This window comes from Sapajus apella, unplaced genomic scaffold, assembly GCF_009761245.1.
Source record: "Sapajus apella isolate SASKATOON/1434 unplaced genomic scaffold, GSC_monkey_1.0 scaffold60, whole genome shotgun sequence".
Classification (NCBI taxonomy): domain Eukaryota; kingdom Metazoa; phylum Chordata; class Mammalia; order Primates; family Cebidae; genus Sapajus; species Sapajus apella.
Window position 1 is genome coordinate 13,035,998 of NW_022437000.1, and position 18,919 is coordinate 13,054,916.

Below are 18,919 nucleotides of genomic sequence, written 5' to 3' on the forward strand. Positions count from 1 at the left end.
AGGGTGCCTCGTGGGATGACTCCAGGTGGTGGGCACATTTGTAGAGGTGCCTGGCAGGAGGTGACTCTAGGTGGTGGGCATATTTGCAGAGGGTGCCTGGTATGTGTCTGAAGAGGCCCAGGAGGGTGGCATGCTGCGGGAGGGCATTCGCCGTTGTGGCATCGGCCAATCTCTCCTGATGGGTCCGCGTGAGACAGTTTCCGAGGTGTCTGCTTTCAGGACGGCAGGAGGCAGGTGCAATGTGCCAGGCGTGTGATTGTGCTTTCTCTCTCCTCAAGGCCATCGAAAGTTTTGCCGTCATGGTGAAGCAGACGGCTCAGATGCTGCAGTCCTTCGGGACCGAGCTGGCCGAAACAGAGCTGCCCAATGACGTGCAGTCGACAAGCTCAGTGCTGTGTGCACACACGGAGAAGAAGGACAAGGCGAAGGTAGGTGGGGGGCTCTGGTCGGAAGCTGCAGGGTTCTTCCGTCCCAGGGTCGGAATCCACAGCATGTGAGACCAAGAAGTCAGCAGGCTAGAGATGCCTTTTGATGGTGATGAGCTGGGCAGCCTCGCAGATGAGAAGGGAATGTGTTCCTTTTTGAAAGGAACCCTGTCGAATGCCGGCTGCGGTTACCTCGCACAGGCTGGTGCCGGGTCAGTCGCTGGCCCTGGGTGGCCTTGGTGTCAGGAGGGGGACCAGGGCGGCTTTCCTCTCGGGAGCACTCTTGGCCGCCTGTGCAGGAGCCCCCAAATAGACGTCTCTGTGGCTTCTGAGTGTGACAGAGACAGGACGTCTGCCCGGTTTCTTCTGCCAGGCAGGCGATGAAGTGGTGGTTGGATTTGTGTGCTCACGGCACTCCAGTGCTCACGCGTCCACAGCACTTGCTGGGACGGACGTATTGTGAGGAGTGTGTGCGCCCTGCTCTGTTCTGCCCCCACCCCTGCCCACACGCTGCTGGCTTTGAAGCAGCAGGACCCAGGCCCATGACCTGCAGGTGCATCCCCAGGACGGTGCCTCTGTGCTCAGCGGCTGCTCCTCGCTGAGAACAGCGTGAGGACCCGGAGCAGGCCCTGTGAGAAAGCCTGGCCTCTGGTGACTCTTCCACCGTAACCCTCTGCCCCGAGTGTCCTATAGCAGCAGCTCTACCCGGGGCACACAGGAGTGAGGGAGTCCCCCACATCGGCCTGCCCTCCTTGCACGACCCCACAGAAGACACTGGGAAGACTTGGGAGGGCGAGTCCCTCCTCAGTCCCCACCCCTCAAGAGCGAGACCCCACGAGGCCTCACCTCCGGCCTGCGCTGCCCGCCTGTCTGGGGCTGGGTGCGAGGCTTCGTTCTCTGCACAGGAGGACTTGCGGCTGGCACTGAAAGAGGGGCACAGCATCCTGGAGAGCCTCAGGGAGCCGCAGGCCGAGGGCCCAGAGCCTGGCGTGAACCAGGACCAGCTCGACAACCAGGCCACCGTGCAGAGGTAAGGCTGGCCGCCTTCCTGCCATCGCCCTGCCCTGGTCCAGAGCAGAAGCCTCTCAGGCACACGGCCTCTGCGAAAGAAAGCCACAAATGGCAGGCAGCCCTGCAGGCAACCCCACGCCCCACGCAGGCCAGCACGCAGCCGGCACCCCAACCTCCTTGTGGACCCGGCTCCTCCTGCTGAGATGCTTTCTCCTGAACCCCACGGAAAGCCGCTGTTGTAGGGAGGACGATTTCCTAGAGCAAATGCCCTTCCACAGGAGTGAAGGAGATGTTAGGGCAGGAAGAGGCGACGGAGTACTTTAGACATGGGGGCTTCCGCATTCCCAGCTGGGGGTTCGCAGACAGGGAGGAAGCCTGGGGGTCTCCTCGCTGCAGCTTATGTTCCTTACTTTCATGGTAAAAGGCGTGATTCACATATTTCTCCTTTGGGCTTCCAGCTTTATAGAGCACAGGGTAGGGCACTTGTGCGGTTGGCATGGTGCCCTAGGACATCTAGAACTCCTAGAGCCTCCCCCGACCCATCCCCCAGGACTCCCCAGCCTCATCTCATCCCATCCCCCTAGAAATCCCCAAGCCCCCCTCCCCCATCCCATCCCCACCAGAACTCCCCAAGCTTCCCCTCCTCCATCCCATTCCCCCTCAGAATCCCCCAAGCCCCCTCCCGCATCCAGTCCTCCCCAGAACTCCCCAAGCCTTCCCTGTCCCATTCTCAAGGGTGGGTTTTATCAGCCCCACCTCCTGGCTGAAGAACAGGCCCCACGCAGCTGGACAGAGGTTTGTTCGGCAGGGCGGTGCCGGGTGCACCCTGGCCTGGACTGAGCTGGTCCTTTTGACTCTCAGCTGCCTTTGACTCCCACATAGCATGACACACACTGAGCTGCCTTCTGTGCCATGGACATGGCAGAGGCCCCAGGGACACCAGGCGTACCCTTGAGGGGCTCCTCATAGATGGGGTGCTGTGACCCACCAGGCGGAAGTTGCAGCCCCGCCCATGAGGGTGGGCCAGCCCTTGTATGTGTTGGGCACCTTGTCAGCTTCCCAGAGACTCAGTTTCCCCATCTGTAAAGTAAAGCTGATTCATGCACATGCCTGGAGGTGGGCGTGGGGCTGATGGGTGATACAGGTCGGTGCTTAGCACAGCACCCCTGAGCATGGGGTGCTGTGTTATGCACCGACCTGCATCAGGCCTGCAGTGACCCCAGCTTCCTCCTGACATTTAGGGACAGCTCACTACCCTGGACCGCAGCTGTAGCTAATCACCCCAAACCTTGGCCTTCTTGGCCTTTTAGAAATGAACAAACTCAGGCCAGGCACAGTGGCTCACACCTGTCATCCCAGCACTTTTGGAGGCCAAGGTGGGCAGATCGCTTGAGCTCACGAGTTTGAGACTAGCGTGGGCCACGTGGTGAAATCCTGTCTTTACAAACAGTACAAAAATCAGTCAGGCATGGTGATGCACAGCTGGAGTTGCAGCTACTCAGGAAGCAGAGGTTGCAGTGAGCCAGGATTGCACCACTGCACTCCAGCCCAGGATAGAGCCAGACCCTGTCTCAAAACATAAAGAAAACTTTTTTACATTTTTTTAAAAATTAAAATGAACACACTCAGTGGCTCGGCCCAGCTGCGGGGACGTAGAGGGAGAGAAGCAGGAAGGAAAGCCCACGGCCCACGATGCTGTCTATGGGGCCTCCTCCCATCCTGATGGTCCTGGGTGCCTGCACCTGCAGATTCCGGCTTTGGGTGCAGGGGTGAGCAGAGGCCAGATCTCAGGAAGGCCGGCCTGGGTTGGAGATGAGCCTGGGGGTCACCCGAACTCCCAGTATGCTCTACGTTGTGTGGGGCTCCCTGGGCCATGCAGACTGTTGACTCCTCCTCTTTCCCAGGCTCCTGGCCCAGCTGAATGAAACCGAGGCTGCCTTCGATGAGTTCTGGGCAAAGCATCAGCAGAAGCTGGAGCAGTGCCTGCAGCTCCGGCACTTCGAACAGGGCTTCCGGGAGGTGAGTGGCCCTGGCGGAGCTGGCGGTCACCCTGATGCCCATGGGGCCTCCTGTGCCCATGCCCTGGTCCCAGTGCCAGGAGCTGAGCCGAGCTACCCAGCTGACTTTGGCTTAATGCGGAAAGTGGAGCCTGTGAGATTATGTTGGGCTGAGCCTTGAAACGCACGACTGATGACTGGCCATTGTATAGAAAGGTGATTGAGGCTGGGTGCGGTGGCTCACACCTATAATCCCAGCACTTTGGGAGGCCGAGGCAGGCAGATCACAAGGTCAAGAGATTGAGACCATCCTGGCCAGCATGGTGAAACCCTGTCTCTACTAAAAATACAAAAATGTCCTGGGCATGGTGGCATGCACCTGTAATCCCAGCTACTTGGGGGGCTGAGACAGGAGAATTGCTTGCACCTGGGAGGTGGAGGTTGCAGTGAGCTGAGATTGCGCCATTGCACTCCAGCCTGGGTGACCCAGCAAGAGTCCATCTCAAAAACAAAAAAGAAAAGAAAGAAAGGTGATTGGACGTCAGCTCACTGGGATACACTCACCTGCATTATTCATAAATTGGCCAAGAAGCCCTTGCTCTCCCTCCATGGTCATTCACATGCTCTTCTATTCAGCATGCATGTATGATGTGCCTACGGTGCGCCACACAGCCGTGAGGTGCCATCGACACAGCCAGTGCAGCCAGACCCTGATGTCTCCCTCCTGTGGCCCCTCAGGGACCCACCCATGTTCGTCCCAGCCCACCCCTCCTCAGCCCCCGGCAACCACTCATCTGTTCCCATGGCTGTACTTTTGCCATTTTGTGATATAAACAAATCACACAGAATGTCCCTCCCGGGACTGGCTTAGCTTGTTCAGCACAGCTCTCTGCAGACCCCCAGGTGCTGGTGGTTCATTCACTGTGTTCCCGGTGTGGACAGACCACAGTTCCTTTTCATTCATCTGTTGAAGGGTATCTGGGTTGTTTCCAGGTTTGAGTATTACAGATGAGGCTGTTACAAACATCCACGTACTGATGTTGGCGTAAATGTAAGCTTTCATTTCTCCGAATTAAATGCGCAGAATGTAATTGCAGGGTTAAATAGTAGTTGCATGTTTAGTTCTTTAAAGAAAGTGCCAGCCTGTTTTCAGAATGGCTGTAACATTAACATTCCCACAAGCCGTGATGAGTGGCTAGTTGCTTCCCGTTTTCCACAGCATGTGACACTGTAGTGATTCTTTACATTACGCTCACATCCTGATGCGTGTGCAGTGAAATCCCACGGTGGTTTTCCGTTTCATTTCCCCAGTGCTGGTGATGCCAGACACCTTTCCATGTGCTTATTTGCCATTCACAAATCCTCTTTGGTAAAATGCCCCGTTTCTGTTGCCCCCCCCCGCCCTTTTTTTTTTTTTTTTTTTTTTTGGAGACAGAGTCTTGTTCTGTTGCCAGGCGCCGGGCTGGAGGCTGAAGTGCAATGGCGCAATCTCGGCTCACTGCAACCTCCACCTCCCGGTTCAAGCAATTCTCCTGCCCCAGCCTCCCGAGTAGCTGGGACTACAGGCGTGCGCCACCATGCCCAGCTAATGTTTCTATTTTTTAGTAGATATAGGGTTTTTACCATGTTAGCCAGGATGGTCTCTATCTCTTGACCTCATGATCTGCCCACCTCGGCCTCCCAAAGTGCTGGGATTATAGATGTGAGCCACCCCGCCCAGCCCTTGTTCCCCCTTTTCTAACTGGATTGTTTGCTTTTGTGTTTTCATTTTACTGTTACATTTTGAGAATTCCTTATGTACTGCAGATACTAGTTCTTTGTCAGATGTATGGCTTCCAAATATTTTCTCCTGGTCTGTAATTCATCTTTTCATCCTCTTAACAGGGTTTTTCACATAACCAAAGCATTTAATTTTGATGATCTCCAGTTGGTCAATTTCTCCTTTTAAGGATTATACTTTTGGTTCTAGATCCTAAGTATACCCCCCTAAGCTTTCCCCCCACCAAATTTCATAGTTTTACATTGAAGTCTATGATCTATTTTGAGCTAATTTTTGTATAAGGTATGAGAATTAGACCGTGATTTATGTTTTACCTCTGGAAATCCCATTGCTGTAGCACCGTTTGTTGGAAAGGCTCTTTCTTCCACTGGGTTTCTTCTCCACCGTTGTCAAAACTCTGGGCACAGTTGTATGGGTCTGTTGTGGAGGTTCTCTATTTGGTTCATTTATCTACATACCTGTTCCTATGTCAGTACCACGAGGTCTTAATTACCATAACTATGTTATGTCTTCAAATCAAGCATACTCATTCTTCCCTCTTTGTTCTTCTTTTTCAAAATCATGTTAGCTTCTAGTTTTTTGGCCTCTTTATGCCAATTTTACATTTATCTTGTCTGCATATATAGAAACAAATTTGCTGGAGTTTACATAGGAGTTGTGTTAAACCTATACTTTGGGAAGAATCAATGCCTTTACTGTGTTGAGTCTTACAGTCAACAAAGATGGTATTGTCAACATTTGTTTCTATTTCTTTCATCAGTGTTGGGTAGTTCTCAGCACACAAGCTCAGTACATGTTTTGTTTGACTTACATTTAAGATTACATTTTAAGAAGTCATCACAGTATTATATTTTTAATTTTGGTGTTTATGTATTCATGGCTGCATATAGAAACACCATTGATTTTTGTATATTTATCTTGTCTCCTGTGACCTTGCTGAACACACATATTCTAGACAGTGTTTTTAAAGTCCTTGAAATTTTCCATATAGACAATCATGTCATGTTCAGATAGGACAGTTTGATTTCTTCCTTTTTGAAGATATGCCTTTTATTTTACCCCCCCCCAACATGCTGCCCCACTGCATATTGCACCAGCTAGAGCTTCCACCGTTTGATAAGAGTGGCAAGACTGGACATCTCTGCCTTGTCCCCAGTCTTAGGGGGAAAGCATTTAGTTTTTCACTATCAGGTGTAATGTCAGTTGTAGGATGTTTGTAGATGCTCAATAAAACTATCTGGGCCTAGAGATTTCTTTGGGAGACTTTTAAAATTATGAATTCAGTGTCCTTAATACTTACACAACTATTGAAATTATCTATTTCACATTGAGATGTGATAGTGTGATTTCAGGGCAGTGTGGAGGGTTGTTATCTATTTCACAGTGAGATGTGGTAGTGCGTTTTCAGGGCAGTGCGGAGGGTTGTTATCTGTTTCACAGTGAGATGTGGTAGTGCGTTTTCAGGGCAGTGTGGAGGGTTATTACCTGTTTCACAGTGAGATGTGGTAGTGTGTTTTCAGAGCAGTGTGGAGGGTTGTTATCTATTTCACAGTGAGATGTAGTAATGTGTTTTCAGGGCAGTGTGGAGGGTTGTTATCTGTTTCACAGTGAGATGTGGTAGTGCGTTTTCAGGGCAGTGTGGAGGGTTGTTATCTATTTCACAGTGAGGTGTAGTAATGTGTTTTCAGGGCAGTGTGGAGGGTTGTTATCTGTTTCACAGTGAGATGTGGTAGTGCGTTTTCAGGGCAGTTTGGAGGGTTGTTATCTGTTTCACAGTGAGATGTGGTAGTGCGTTTTCAGGGCAGTTTGGAGGGTTGTTATCTGTTTCACAGTGAGATGTGGTAGTGCGTTTTCAGGGCAGTGTGGAGGGTTATTACCTGTTTCACAGTGAGATGTGGTAGTGCGTTTTCAGGGCAGTGTGGAGGGTTGTTATCTATTTCACAGTGAGATGTAGCAATGTGTTTTCAGGGCAGTGTGGAGGGTTGTTATCTGTCTCACAGTGAGATGTGGTAGTGCGTTTTCAGGGCAGTTTGGAGGGTTATTACCTGTTTCACAGTGAGATGTGGTAGTGCGTTTTCAGGGCAGTTTGGAAGGTTGTTTTTATCTTTTTGATGTTTGCAGGGTCTGTAGTGGTATTCCCTTTTGCTTTCTGATATTGGCAATTGCATCTTCTTTCTCTCTTTTATTTTTTTTTTTTTTTTTTGGTCTGTCTAGATTGAAATGTGTCACTCCTTTTCTTTCCAAAGAACCAATTCTTCGTTTCATTAGTTTTCTCTATTGTTTTCTGTTCTCAATTTAATTGATTTCTGGTCTTACCTTTATTATTTCTATGGATTGCTTTCGTGGGAGCTTACATTCTTTATTTGAGATGATTGTTCTTATCTAACATACATATTTAATGAGAACATTATAAATTTCCCTCTCATCACTGATTTAGCTGTGTTCCACAAATTTTGATGTACTGTATTTTCTTTTTCATCTAGTTCAATTTTTTTTCAATTTGTCTTGGAGCTTCCTCTTTGATCCATGAATTATTTAGATGTTTGTTGTTTGACTTCCAAGTGTTCAGAGATTTTCCTGTTGTCTTTCCATTCTTGATTTCAAGTTTGATTCATTGTGATCAGAGAGCGTAGTCTATATGATTTCAGTTCTTATTCATGTGTTGAGATTTGTTTTATGGCCCAAGAAGATGGTCTTTCTTGGTGTATCTCCCTCAGTGAAAAGAATGTGTATTCTGCTATTGTCAGGTGACATTCTGTGAATATCAGTTACATCCTGTTGGCTGATGGCATTGAGTTCTTCTAGATCCTGGCTGACTTCTGAGAGTGCTGTGTTAACCATACTCAGCGGCTATGGGTAACATGGAGGGAAGTCTCACACATCAGCTGTGACAGGTGCAGGGGGCTCAAGGATGGACAAGAATCCTGCCTTTCTGGCCTTCAACCCCAGGCCATCTGAACGACAGCCCCCCTTGGCACTGGGACGTCTGCATACACACCCGGCTCTCAGGATCACATCCTAACAAAAATTAAAAGCATTTGTGTTTAAAGGAATAAGCCGTTATATGTCTTAAAAATCAGGCCAGGTGTGGTGGCTCACGCCTGTAATCCCAGTACTGTGGGAGGCTGAGGCAGGTCAATCACCTGAGGTCAGGAGTTCAATACTAACCTGGCCAACATGGTGAAATCCCATGTCTACTAAAAATGCAAAAATTAGCTGGGGTGTGTTGGCAGGCACCTGTAATCCCAGCTACTCAGGAGGTGGAGGTTACCATGAGCGGAGATTGCACCATTGCACCCCAGACTGGGTGAAAAGCAAAACTCCACCTCAAAAAGAAAATTTAGGAATGAAAATAAAAATCACTTGTAGGACACCCATTGTCTTTCTGCCAACACCAGAAATCGTAGATGCTAGAGGTTAGTAGCAAGCTAGAAGGCGCGGAGTTACGGAACTCTCCTGGCCCACACCTAGGATCCCCAGGAAGGCGACGATCCGGGGTCCATGCTGCTGCGACAGTCCAGCACCCATCCACACTGCTGTCCTTTAGCCCCCAGGGCCTCATCCCTACGCAGTCTCATCTTCTCCTCATGCTGCTTTCAGGTGTCCCCATGTTGTGGTTGATAAACGGAGGCACACACAGGCCACAGAGAAACAAGTGTCCTCCTGGTGAGGTCACTGACGGGCAGCTCATCCCAAAAGGCCCCATGGTCCCCACCTGATTGGTGACCACGTGGCTTGACTTTGAGTTCCATCATTTCCCTGATCTGGAGCAGGTTCTCTCTGTTTGGGTGAGGGAGACGCCTCCCCTAAGATGGACCCTCCTCTGTTCCAGGTCAAAGCCGTCTTGGACACGGTGTCCCAGAAGATAGCGGCCTTCACGGACATTGGCAACAGCCTGGCGCACGTGGAGCACCTGCTAAGGGACCTGGACAGCTTTGAGGAGAGATCCAGCGTAAGGCGGAGTTCCCGCTGGGGCGGCGGGAGGGTGTGGGCAGCATTGTCAAGTGCTGCTCAGGAAGGTGCAGGAATGGGCCTCCCGCCCACGGAGGAGGGGCCCCCATGGCCCCCCCAGGGGACGGCCACAGGGGTGGAGGCAGCTGCCTATGTACCTCCCCTCCCCCACCCCACCATGGGCACAGGGCCCTGCCCGGCCTCCTCTGGGTCAGGTCCCTGCAGATGGGCAGTGCCTTTGCTGGGACCGTCACAGCCCCCAGAAGCACCTGCCAGAGACCAGCTTTGGGGATTAGGCAGCGTCTCAGTCATCCGAAGCAGTAAACAAAGAAAGCATGACCCACGTGTGCCCCGGGACACATCCCATACAGCTAGGCACCGTCTGCCTCAAACAGAAAGAGGCCTGAGCTGGTCCTCTGGGTGACCGTCCACAGGTGGCCGTGGAGAGGGCCCGGGCCCTGTCTCTGGATGGCGAGCAGCTCATTGAGAACAAGCACTATGCCGTGGACTCCATCCACCCCAAGTGCCAGGAGCTCCGGCACCTCTGTGACCAGTTCTCTGCAGAGATCACGAGGAGGAGGGGCCTGCTCAGCAAGTCACTGGAGCTGCACCGCCGCCTGGAGACGGTAGGCGCAGCCGGACCCACCCCACCCCTGCTGCGAAACCAGCCTCCTGGCCCCACATCCACCACCAGCTCACCCGTGTCATGGGAGGCAGCTCCCTGGCTGGAAAATGTCCTTGCAGCCTTCCTTCCGTTCCGTAGGCCTCGTTCTTCTTGGCGTAGCGGGTCTTTTTCTAGAATTCCTTTGCCACAATTGGATTTCTTTTTTTTTTTTTTTTTTGGCTCACTACAACCTCTGCTTCCCCTCTCACCTCAGCCTCCCAAGTAACTGGAACCACAGGTGCATGCCACCATGCCCAGCTAATTCTTGTGTTTTGTGTGTGTGATAGAGATGGGGTCTCACTATGTTGGCCAGGCTGGTCTCGGACTCCTGGGCTCAGGTGATCCTCCCGCCTTCGCCTCTCAAAGTGCTGGGATTACAGGCGTGAGCCACCCCGCCCAGCCAATAATGATTTATTTAAAAGGACCAGAAGCTTATGGCCTGGCTGAACCTGCTGAGCATTAGCTGCCTCTCTGAGCCCCGCCCTGGGTAATTCACTCGGCCTTGTCCAGCGCTGTGTCCCCTCGGAGCTCCTTAGACAGGGCGGCGGGAGCATGAGGATTTGGTGGTCTGGGACCCACCAGTAGGGTGCCCCGGCAGTGTGGGCCTGTACAGGGTGCCGCGCCCACCCTCTCACAGCGTCCTGCCCTCGGCAATGCTCTGTTTCCAGTCCATGAAGTGGTGTGATGAAGGGATTTACCTGCTGGCCTCACAACCTGTGGACAAGTGCCAGTCCCAGGACGGAGCAGAGGCCGCCCTCCAGGAAATTGAGAAGTTTTTGGAGACCGGCACGGAAAATAAGATCCAGGAGCTCAGCGCAATTTACAAGGAATACGAATCCATCCTCAACCAAGACCTCATGGTAATGCTGACCCAGGATTTCCACTGCAGCTCGGCTGTCCTGAGCAGTGGGGCATTCCTCCGTGGGAAGTTTTAAATAATTATTTAATGAACTACTTTTATTTATTTATTTATTTATTTATTTTTGAGATGGAGCCTCGCTTCGTTGCCCAGGCTGGAGTGCAGTGGCGTGATTGAAGCTCACTGCAATCTCTGCCTCCCGGCTTCAAGCGACTCTCCTGCCTCAGCCCCCTGAGTAGCTGGAATTACAAGTGCCCACCACCAAGCCCGGCTAATTTTTGTATTTTTAGTAGAGATGGGGTTTCACCATGTTGGCCAGGCTGATCTCGAACTCCTGACCTCAGGTGATCCGCCCACCTTGGCCTCCCAAAGTGCTGGGATTACAGGCATGGGCCATAACACCCAGCCCATTTAATGAATTACTCGCAGAAAATGGGCATTTGAGAGAAACATACAGTTGGAAGGTTGGACTGAATTTTCCATTCAACACAGAAATTATTTCCATGCCAACCTTGCGAGGTGGCCGTCCGCCTCCCCCCAGGTGGACTTTAGGGTGTGGGCGTGTCTTCAGGAAGGGCCTGGCCCTGGGACCTGGGGGTGCCCTCGAGACCAGGCTCCTCCGGACCCCTCCGCATGCCTGGGGAAGGCCTGGCTCCCTCACTGGCCTGGGGCTGCCCTTTCTCAAGGTTGGGGGCCCCATCCTGTGGGTGGGCCGCCTTCCCGTCACCATCCATAGCGGCCAGGATTCAACGCAGCCGCGCAGCACTGACAGACCCCGCCTGGCAGACATTTAAGTGGGGGTCGGGCGTGTCCCGGCACGTTCTGCGCGTGACCGTATGTTTTCAATGATGACGCCAGCGTGTGCAAGGCGCCTCACTGCGCGTGTGGTTTCAGGAGCACGTGCGGAAGGTCTTCCAGAAGCAGGCGAGCATGGAGGAGGTATTCCACCGCAGGCAGGCCAGCCTGAAGAAGCTGGCGGCCAGGCAGACACGGCCCGTGCAGCCGGTGGCCCCAAGGCCTGAGGCGCTGGCAAAGTCGCCCTGCCCCTCCCCAGGTCTGTGTGGCCACCCCCCGCCCTGAGTGCCGTGGGACCCTCGGGGGAGCCCATACATTGGGGACTTGGCGCGTCTGAGGCAGCCCCCTATGAAAACGGTCTCCCCACATGTCCTCCCCTCCCACCTCCAGCCCGGTTCGGGGCCTGAGGCCGGTTCCAGCTGCCCTCACCCACGCTTGTCAGTGGAGTTTTGTCAGGACCGGGCCACGTGCCTCCTGTAGGCGTTGGTGGGGGCTCTTTGTTCCTGAGGCTGGCAGGGTTTGCTGGTCTCCGTGCAGCCCGACTGGCCCAAAACTGAAAACGCAGAGCTCCCACGGAGGATCCACCTCCGACTTTCCCACCTCCAGCCTCCCAGTGGTCGTCCTTTCCCAGTGCCGTTGTCAATAACCCTCCTCACACACGGCCCAGACCCTGGGCTCCCAGGGCCCTGAAGAGCCACATCCACGCGCCTCAGGCTGCCTGGAGTTCCTGGTTCCGACCCCACCCTCTACACCAAGCTGGGCACTGCGCCATAGCCGGAGACTTTCCTGTCACCTCCATGTCTGAGAACGGACCCTCTTCCCGTCCTTGCTGGTTTCTCACACGAGAACCCACGAGGCGCGCGGCTGGGCACTGCTGCCGCCCCAGCTTTGGGAAAGTCAGCTGTGACTCCTAGGAGCCCAGGCCGGCTCCTGCCTTCCCAAGCGGGGTCCCAGGCAACCTTCTTTTCTCAGCCTGTTGGGAGCTCTCCCAGGCTCGTGTCCCTGTGGGCTGTGGGAACGTGGGATGACTTGGGGAGCAGTAAGACCCCACGGTCCTCCCCCTTCCCGAGCCACCACTCGGGGCCTCAGAGGCCAAGTCCTGCCCTCCTCTCAGGGCCTTTTCCCACTGGGCGCACATCCCTCTCCGGGGGTCAGAGGGGCCTTCATGCCCCACTCCCCTTCTTCCCTGCAGGCATCCGGCGAGGCTCCGAGAACTCCAGCTCCGAGGGCGCACTCCGGCGAGGGCCCTACCGGAGGGCCAAGGTGAGGCTTGCCCGCCACAACCCCGCCATCCACGCCCTCCTTCTCCCCGGTTCACACCAGGCCTGGTTCTCCGAGTGGCCTGCCCTCCAGGTGCTGCCCGGCTGCCCTGCTGCCTCCTGTCATGGAAACAGCCCTGTCCCCAGATGGGAACCGGGTGGGCTCCGGCCTGGAGTTGGCGCTTGGGGCTCCATCCCACCCTTCAGACCTGATGCTGTTCTTCTCCCCAGAGTGAGATGAGTGAGAGCCGGCAGAGCCGCGGCTCGGCGGGGGAGGAGGAGGAGAGCCTGGCCATCCTGCGCAGGTGGGTGTGCTGCCCTTCTGGCCTCCCACGGACCTCCGACCACAGTCCAAACCAGCAGGTGCCATTGGGCACTCGAGTGGATGCCTCACAGATAGAAGGCTGGTGTAAAAGTCACTGTGGTTTTTACTTTTGAGGTCCTGCTGTGGCTCGGGTGTGTGTCTGGTCCCCACCACATGAAGCACACACATGCCACACACACGCCACTGGGGGCATTCGGGAGGGAAGAAAGGGTGATGGTTGAACGCAGCAGTGATGGGGCGTCTCCACCCAGCACTGCCATTCACAGGAGGCACTGCTTAAAGCCCCCAGCCAGCGCCAGCCACCGGCTGCTCAGGCCTGCATGCAGGAGGTGGTGGTGCCAGGCACTGGTGTGGGGGCGGCACTATCTCCATCCTGCCTCCTCCCCTGGGATTCCCGGTCCTCAGATTCAGGGAGCATTGTGTGAACAAAAGCAGTTCGCTATCTTGGCCTCCTTCCCCTTTAAGAAAGACGTCACTAGTGCAGGGCCAGGGAATGCAGGCCCAGAGCACAACAGGAGCCAAAGCCCGTGAGGTACACGGGGCTCCCTCCCAGCGGCCCTCGAGGAGCAGGAGGAGGCCACACACGCACCAGGCGCCCGCCACCGACCCCCCTCACGCTTTACAGTGTTCCCCTTTTTAATATTTGCACTGAACACGTTTGCAAGAGATGTTTGGAACCAAGTCCCCTCCCTCGATCATCAACACTCCAAAATTAGGAAAGGGGAAAAGGCTCTTCCTGATGCATTGACAAGCAGGTGTCTGCAGGCAGTGCCAGTGTGAGGCGTCTCTCTGCAGGGTTGGGAGATGGGGCAAAATCGGGAATTACAGTAAACTGAGCTTGGTGTGAAAGCTGAGCCTGTAACTTCTGGCTTCTGATTGAAGCTGGTGGAACAGGATGCGGAGGAAGAGGGGGTTGCCAAGAAGCATCCAGGCAGAGGAGGGTCCTCAGGGAGGAGGGTCCAGGCAGAGGAGCATCCACAGGGAGAAGGGCCCGGGCACGGGAGCGTCCACACGGAGAGGCAGAAAGTGCTTGGCCCTGAGATGCAGGAGTGGCTCTCAGCCGGCAGTTCCAGGGTTGTGAGAGGGACTCCCGAGCCCCCTCGCTCCCCAGCCTGTGCCAAGGCAGGGGCCTCTGTGTGCCGACAGCTGTTTTAGAATGAACCTTGCTAAATAGCCTGGACCCAGGACCAGCCCACCGGCTCGTTTCTGTGCATCACATAAGCAGATGGGGCCCTGGCTGCTGAAAGGTGCTCACACCGTAACAAACCTGCACAGCCTATGCACCTTCCCCTTCCTGATCCCGTGTGCCAAGTGCAGGGACACCACAGACCACCCCTGCCCACCTGCTATGGGTCAGAGGGCTTGGGCAGGGGCCGTTCCCTCAATGCCAGAGCTCCGCCCTGGCCACAAGTGCCCACACAGATACACACCACGAGGAAGGCTCAGGGGGGCCGGGCAGGGGCGGGGTCTTCTTGGCGGAGGAGACTCAGGTGGATCTGAGGAGTAGGATGACTTGCCCATGAGCGTGAGGAACTGAGCTCATTTTGCACAGGTGGGACCAAAAGCCCAGGAGGCAGGTCGGGGAATCCCTCCCCCCAGGTGGTGTGTGCCAGGCCAGGGGCAGAACAGTGCTGGCCGGTCTGGGAACTGGGGAGGGGTCCAGCCGCCGTCTGCAGGATCTGAGGCCACGAGCTAGGAGGGGAGCCCCCAGGAGTGTCCAGCCCGTGGGCTTAGGGTCGCCACCAGTGCCCTCTCACTGTGCAGGCCGCCATCCTAGGTATGCACATGAGACTGTGGCGGGACCATTCCTGCCCTCCCAATGCTAACCTTTCTCTCTCTACATGACCTGTGACCAGGCACGTGATGAGCGAGCTCCTGGACACAGAACGGGCCTACGTGGAGGAGCTGCTGTGCGTCCTGGAGGTGAGGCTGGACTCGGGGAGGGCCGACCGCCATGCAGACTCACCTGCACCAGCTGCTGGGGCTCCCTCTGACCACTGCTGCTTGGAGCACGCTGCTGTCCACCAAATGCATGTAAAAGAGCACCCACAGCAGCCTGGTCACAGCTGCCCAAGACGGGGAACCCCTCGGGGGCCCAGAGCAGCCCACGGGGAGCCCCTTAGGGCCCATTAGCAGGACAGGGACCAGGCAGCTCAGATGGGGCCGCACAGGGGACCCACGTAGTAACAAGAAAAAGGAGCTGACACAACAGACGCAGGAAACGCACACCCATCCTCATGAACACAGGCCACACAGTGCGTGCAGTTCCTGGCACACAGCACTCCAGGGCAAGCAAAAGTGGTCTGGGTTAGGAGGCAGGATGGGGGTGACCTTGCCTGTGGGCTGTTGCCTGGCTGAGCTTGATGTGAGTGGTAGTCACCTGAGTGTAGACAGGTGTCTCATTCGCCAAGGATGCATAGGCGGTGATCACCAGAGTGTAGACAGCCAGTGTGCACAGGTGGTGGTCACTTGAGTGTAGACAAGTATATGATTTGTCTAGTGTGCACAGATGGTGGTCGCCTGCGTGTAGGTGGGTGTCTGAGTAATTGAATGTGTGCAGGTGGTGGTCACCCAAGTGTAGACAGATGTCCGATTCACCAGGTGTGTACACATGCTCACCCAAGTGTAGACAGGTGTGCAGAAGTAGTGATTACCTGAGTATAGACGGGTGTCTGATTCACCAGGTGTGCACAGGTGGTGGTTACCTGAGTGTAGACGGGGGTCTGATTCACTGAGTGTGTGCAGGTGGTAGTCACCCAAGTGCAGATGGGTGTCTGATTTACCAGGTGTGCACAGGTGGTGATCACCTGAGTATAGATGGGTGTCTGATTCATCGAGTGTGCACAGGTGGTGGTCACCCGAGTGTAGACATAGGATTTGTGCCTCTGTTTCAGTTACACCTGAATAATGAAAGGTTAAAAGTTAGAAGGGTAGAACATCCACGCCACCCCCAGGTCGGTGCTGTTCACAATACTTTTGCTTTGGTGGGTGCCTGTCCTTATGACTGTCTAGAAATCACCAAGAATAAAGATGAAGGGACAGCCTGCCCACAGAAGAGCGGCATCCCTGGTCCACCTGCCCCACCTGCCCCACCGCAGCCCGATGCTGTGGGTGGGCTGCAGCCAGGACCCCGCCGACCTTCACGCTCTCCCTGCAGGGCTACGCTGCTGAGATGGACAACCCGCTGATGGCTCATCTCCTTTCAACAGGCCTGCACAACAAGAAGGACGTTCTGTTTGGGAACATGGAGGAAATCTATCACTTCCACAACAGGTGGGTCCTCCTGACTCAGACTCAGGCACGCACCTGGGATCTCCCGTGGCTAATGACGCTGGCTTGGGGGGCTGCAACAGGAGGGATCTGGCCATGCCTGGCTGGGGAGGAGCGCCCAAGGAGTCGGCTCACAGAGGCTCAGGCATGAGTGTGGGTACGTGGGGCCATCTCTGAGTGTTCATGTGGCACCGTGCCTGGTGGCTTGTGCCCAGGCAGCTGAGTTGTAAGTGAGCCACCAGCCCTGAGGAGAGGGCTCTGAGCCCCTGAGTGCACCCTATTTTGTGGTACAGGAGATGGGACCTGCCTGTCCTTCATCCCTTCCTCATCCTGTTGCGCAGTTGGAAGCCAGAACCCACTCCCAGGTGGATGTTCGGCCCTTTGGGGGCCACTCCATGCAAGGCCTGTTTTGTTCCCAAGCTCTTGAAAAGGACAGCAAACCAGGAGTTCCACAGTTGTCATGGGGGTTGCTTGTCCTCTGAGCGACCCGTGGCCTCTCCAGTGCAGGTGCTCTGTCTGACTTGCTTGTCCTCTGAGCGACCCGTGGCCTCTCCAGTGCGATTGCTCTGTCTGACTTGCTTGTCCTCTGAGTGACCCGTGGCCTCTCCAGTGCAGGTGCTCTGTCTGACTTGCTTGTCCTCTGAGCAACCCGTGGCCTCTGGCTTGTCCTCTGAGCGACCCATGGCCTCTCCAGTGCGATTGCTCTGTCTGACTTGCTTGTCCTCTGAGCGACCCGTGGCCTCTCCAGTGTGATTGCTCTGTCTGACTTGCTTGTCCTCTGAGCGACCCGTGGCCTCTCCAGTGCAGGTGCTCTGTTTGACTTGCTTGTCCTCTGAGCAACCCGTGGCCTCTGGCTTGTCCTCTGAGCGACCCATGGCCTCTCCAGTGCGATTGCTCTGTCTGACTTGCTTGTCCTCTGAGCGACCCGTGGCCTCTCCAGTGCAGGTGCTCTGTCTGACTTGCTTGTCCTCTGAGCAACCCGTGGCCTCTCCAGTGCAGGTGCTCTGTCTGAATGCTTGTCCTCTGCTCCTCTGAGCTTTTTGGCTACTTTCATGCAGTTTGGGGGAGCTCATGGGAAGTGCAGGGTGGGTGTGCAGTGCAGAATGCTTGGGAGGCCGGCAGTGGATGGCCGCTGCTGTGTGTCCTGGAAGGAGCCCGGGCAAGTGGCTCCCGCGGTCATGCGCTTGGGGACCAGCATGCCCCACCAGCCGTGGGACTCACAGTGCTTGGGATGTCATTCTGACACCTGCTTCTCGCCCCCTGCCATGATCATCGCCTCACCTGCTACTTACAGGGAGGCAGCACGTCTGCAGTTGACCACCCAGGAGATTTCCACGTCCACAGAGCTTTGGTAGAACCTTCATGTCCCTTATCGTCCCTGGGCATCTGTCCGCACAGCCCCCAGGCTCTCCTCGGCCAGTCCTACACACCGGGGTCCCCACAGCTTTAAGCTGTAGTGTTCATTCCCCGAATCCATGCCCAGGTGGGCCTCCCTACCCCGGCCAGACTTCCTCCAGCGGACAGATGCAAGTCAGAAACTAAAGGGCAAACAGCCCAGGAGCCCGGGTTTGGCACTGCCTAGGGCCAGGGCTCAGGGTGTCTGCAGAGAACCCACAGACCCACGGCCATTTATGGGGGCGGCGCCTCCAGGGCCCTGAAAGGTCCCATCTCTGTCTTTGCCCGTGGCCCTTCGAGCCCGTTCGTGCTGAGGGAAAAGCAGCTCTCTCCAGCTTCTGTTTACAGCCAAGGCCAGAAACATAAAGGAACGCAGCCCTGGGCTGCACCCGCTGGTGCCTGGGAGCTTGGTACTCAGGACAGGCGTGGGCTGCAGCATCCCCAAGTCAGGCGGGGCACTGTTGCCACATCGTGGCTTACGTTTTCCAGAGCAAGGCAGAAAAGACTTCTGACAAATCTTATCGGTTTATCACCAATGCTGTGTGACCGGAGCTGTCCTTCATACTGTTGTCTAGGATATTCCTCAGGGAGCTGGAAAACTACACGGACTGCCCAGAGCTGGTTGGAAGATGCTTTCTGGAGAGGGTATGTGGTTTTTTGATGTATATTTTGTCACAACTTCTTAAAATTACTGAATAATGACTTCAAATTCTACTGCAAGTTCCTATTCTAACCAACTGAAATCACAAAATACAAATGTTTTCAATTTGGCTGAGATAACTTGACACTCCTGTATCCCCAGAACCTCCTGTACCCCAGAATCTCTGGTGCCCCCAGAATCTCCTGTGCCTCCAGAGACTCCTCTGCCCCAGAATCTCCTGTACCCCTGAACCTCCTGTATCTCCAGAACTTCCTGTACCCCAGAACCTTCTTACCCCAGAACCCCCTGTGCCTTAGATCCGGCTGTACCCCTAGAACCTCCTGTGCCCCAGAACCTCTTGTACTCCAGAACCTCCTATATCCCCAGAACCTCCTATACCCCAGAACCTCCTATATCCCCAGAACTTCCTGTACCCCAGAACCTCCTGTATCCCCAGAACCTCCTGTACCCAAGAACCTCCTATAACCCCAGAACCTCCTATACCCCAGAAACTCCTGTATCCCCAGAACCTCCTGTACCCCAGAAAC

At 54.9% G+C, this 18,919-nt stretch overlaps 1 protein-coding gene and 2 long non-coding RNA genes across 19 annotated transcripts in view; 2 read left to right on the forward strand and 1 right to left on the reverse strand.

Moving 5' to 3' along the window:
• Nucleotides 1–18,919, forward strand: part of MCF2L (MCF.2 cell line derived transforming sequence like) — a 200,882-nt gene that overhangs the window by 168,293 nt on the left and 13,670 nt on the right. For all 17 annotated transcript variants that reach the window (XM_032246269.1, XM_032246279.1, XM_032246267.1 and 14 more), the window contains 12 exons: nt 279–428; nt 1,331–1,455; nt 3,341–3,455; nt 9,046–9,165; nt 9,599–9,790; nt 10,497–10,688; nt 11,582–11,741; nt 12,675–12,745; nt 12,973–13,046; nt 14,923–14,989; nt 16,224–16,339; nt 18,307–18,376. In XM_032246269.1, coding sequence (XP_032102160.1) covers nt 279–428; nt 1,331–1,455; nt 3,341–3,455; nt 9,046–9,165; nt 9,599–9,790; nt 10,497–10,688; nt 11,582–11,741; nt 12,675–12,745; nt 12,973–13,046; nt 14,923–14,989; nt 16,224–16,339; nt 18,307–18,376 — 1,452 coding nt within the window. The remainder of the gene's footprint in view (nt 1–278; nt 429–1,330; nt 1,456–3,340; nt 3,456–9,045; nt 9,166–9,598; nt 9,791–10,496; nt 10,689–11,581; nt 11,742–12,674; nt 12,746–12,972; nt 13,047–14,922; nt 14,990–16,223; nt 16,340–18,306; nt 18,377–18,919) is intronic.
• On the forward strand, nt 5,125–8,266 carry LOC116528839. Its single transcript, XR_004259237.1, has 2 exons — nt 5,125–6,881; nt 7,106–8,266. It is a non-coding gene; the product is annotated as an uncharacterized LOC116528839 (long non-coding RNA).
• LOC116528842 lies at nt 16,864–17,280 on the reverse strand. Its single transcript, XR_004259240.1, has 3 exons — nt 17,242–17,280; nt 17,050–17,156; nt 16,864–16,964 (listed from the first exon to the last, which is right to left on the reverse strand). It is a non-coding gene; the product is annotated as an uncharacterized LOC116528842 (long non-coding RNA).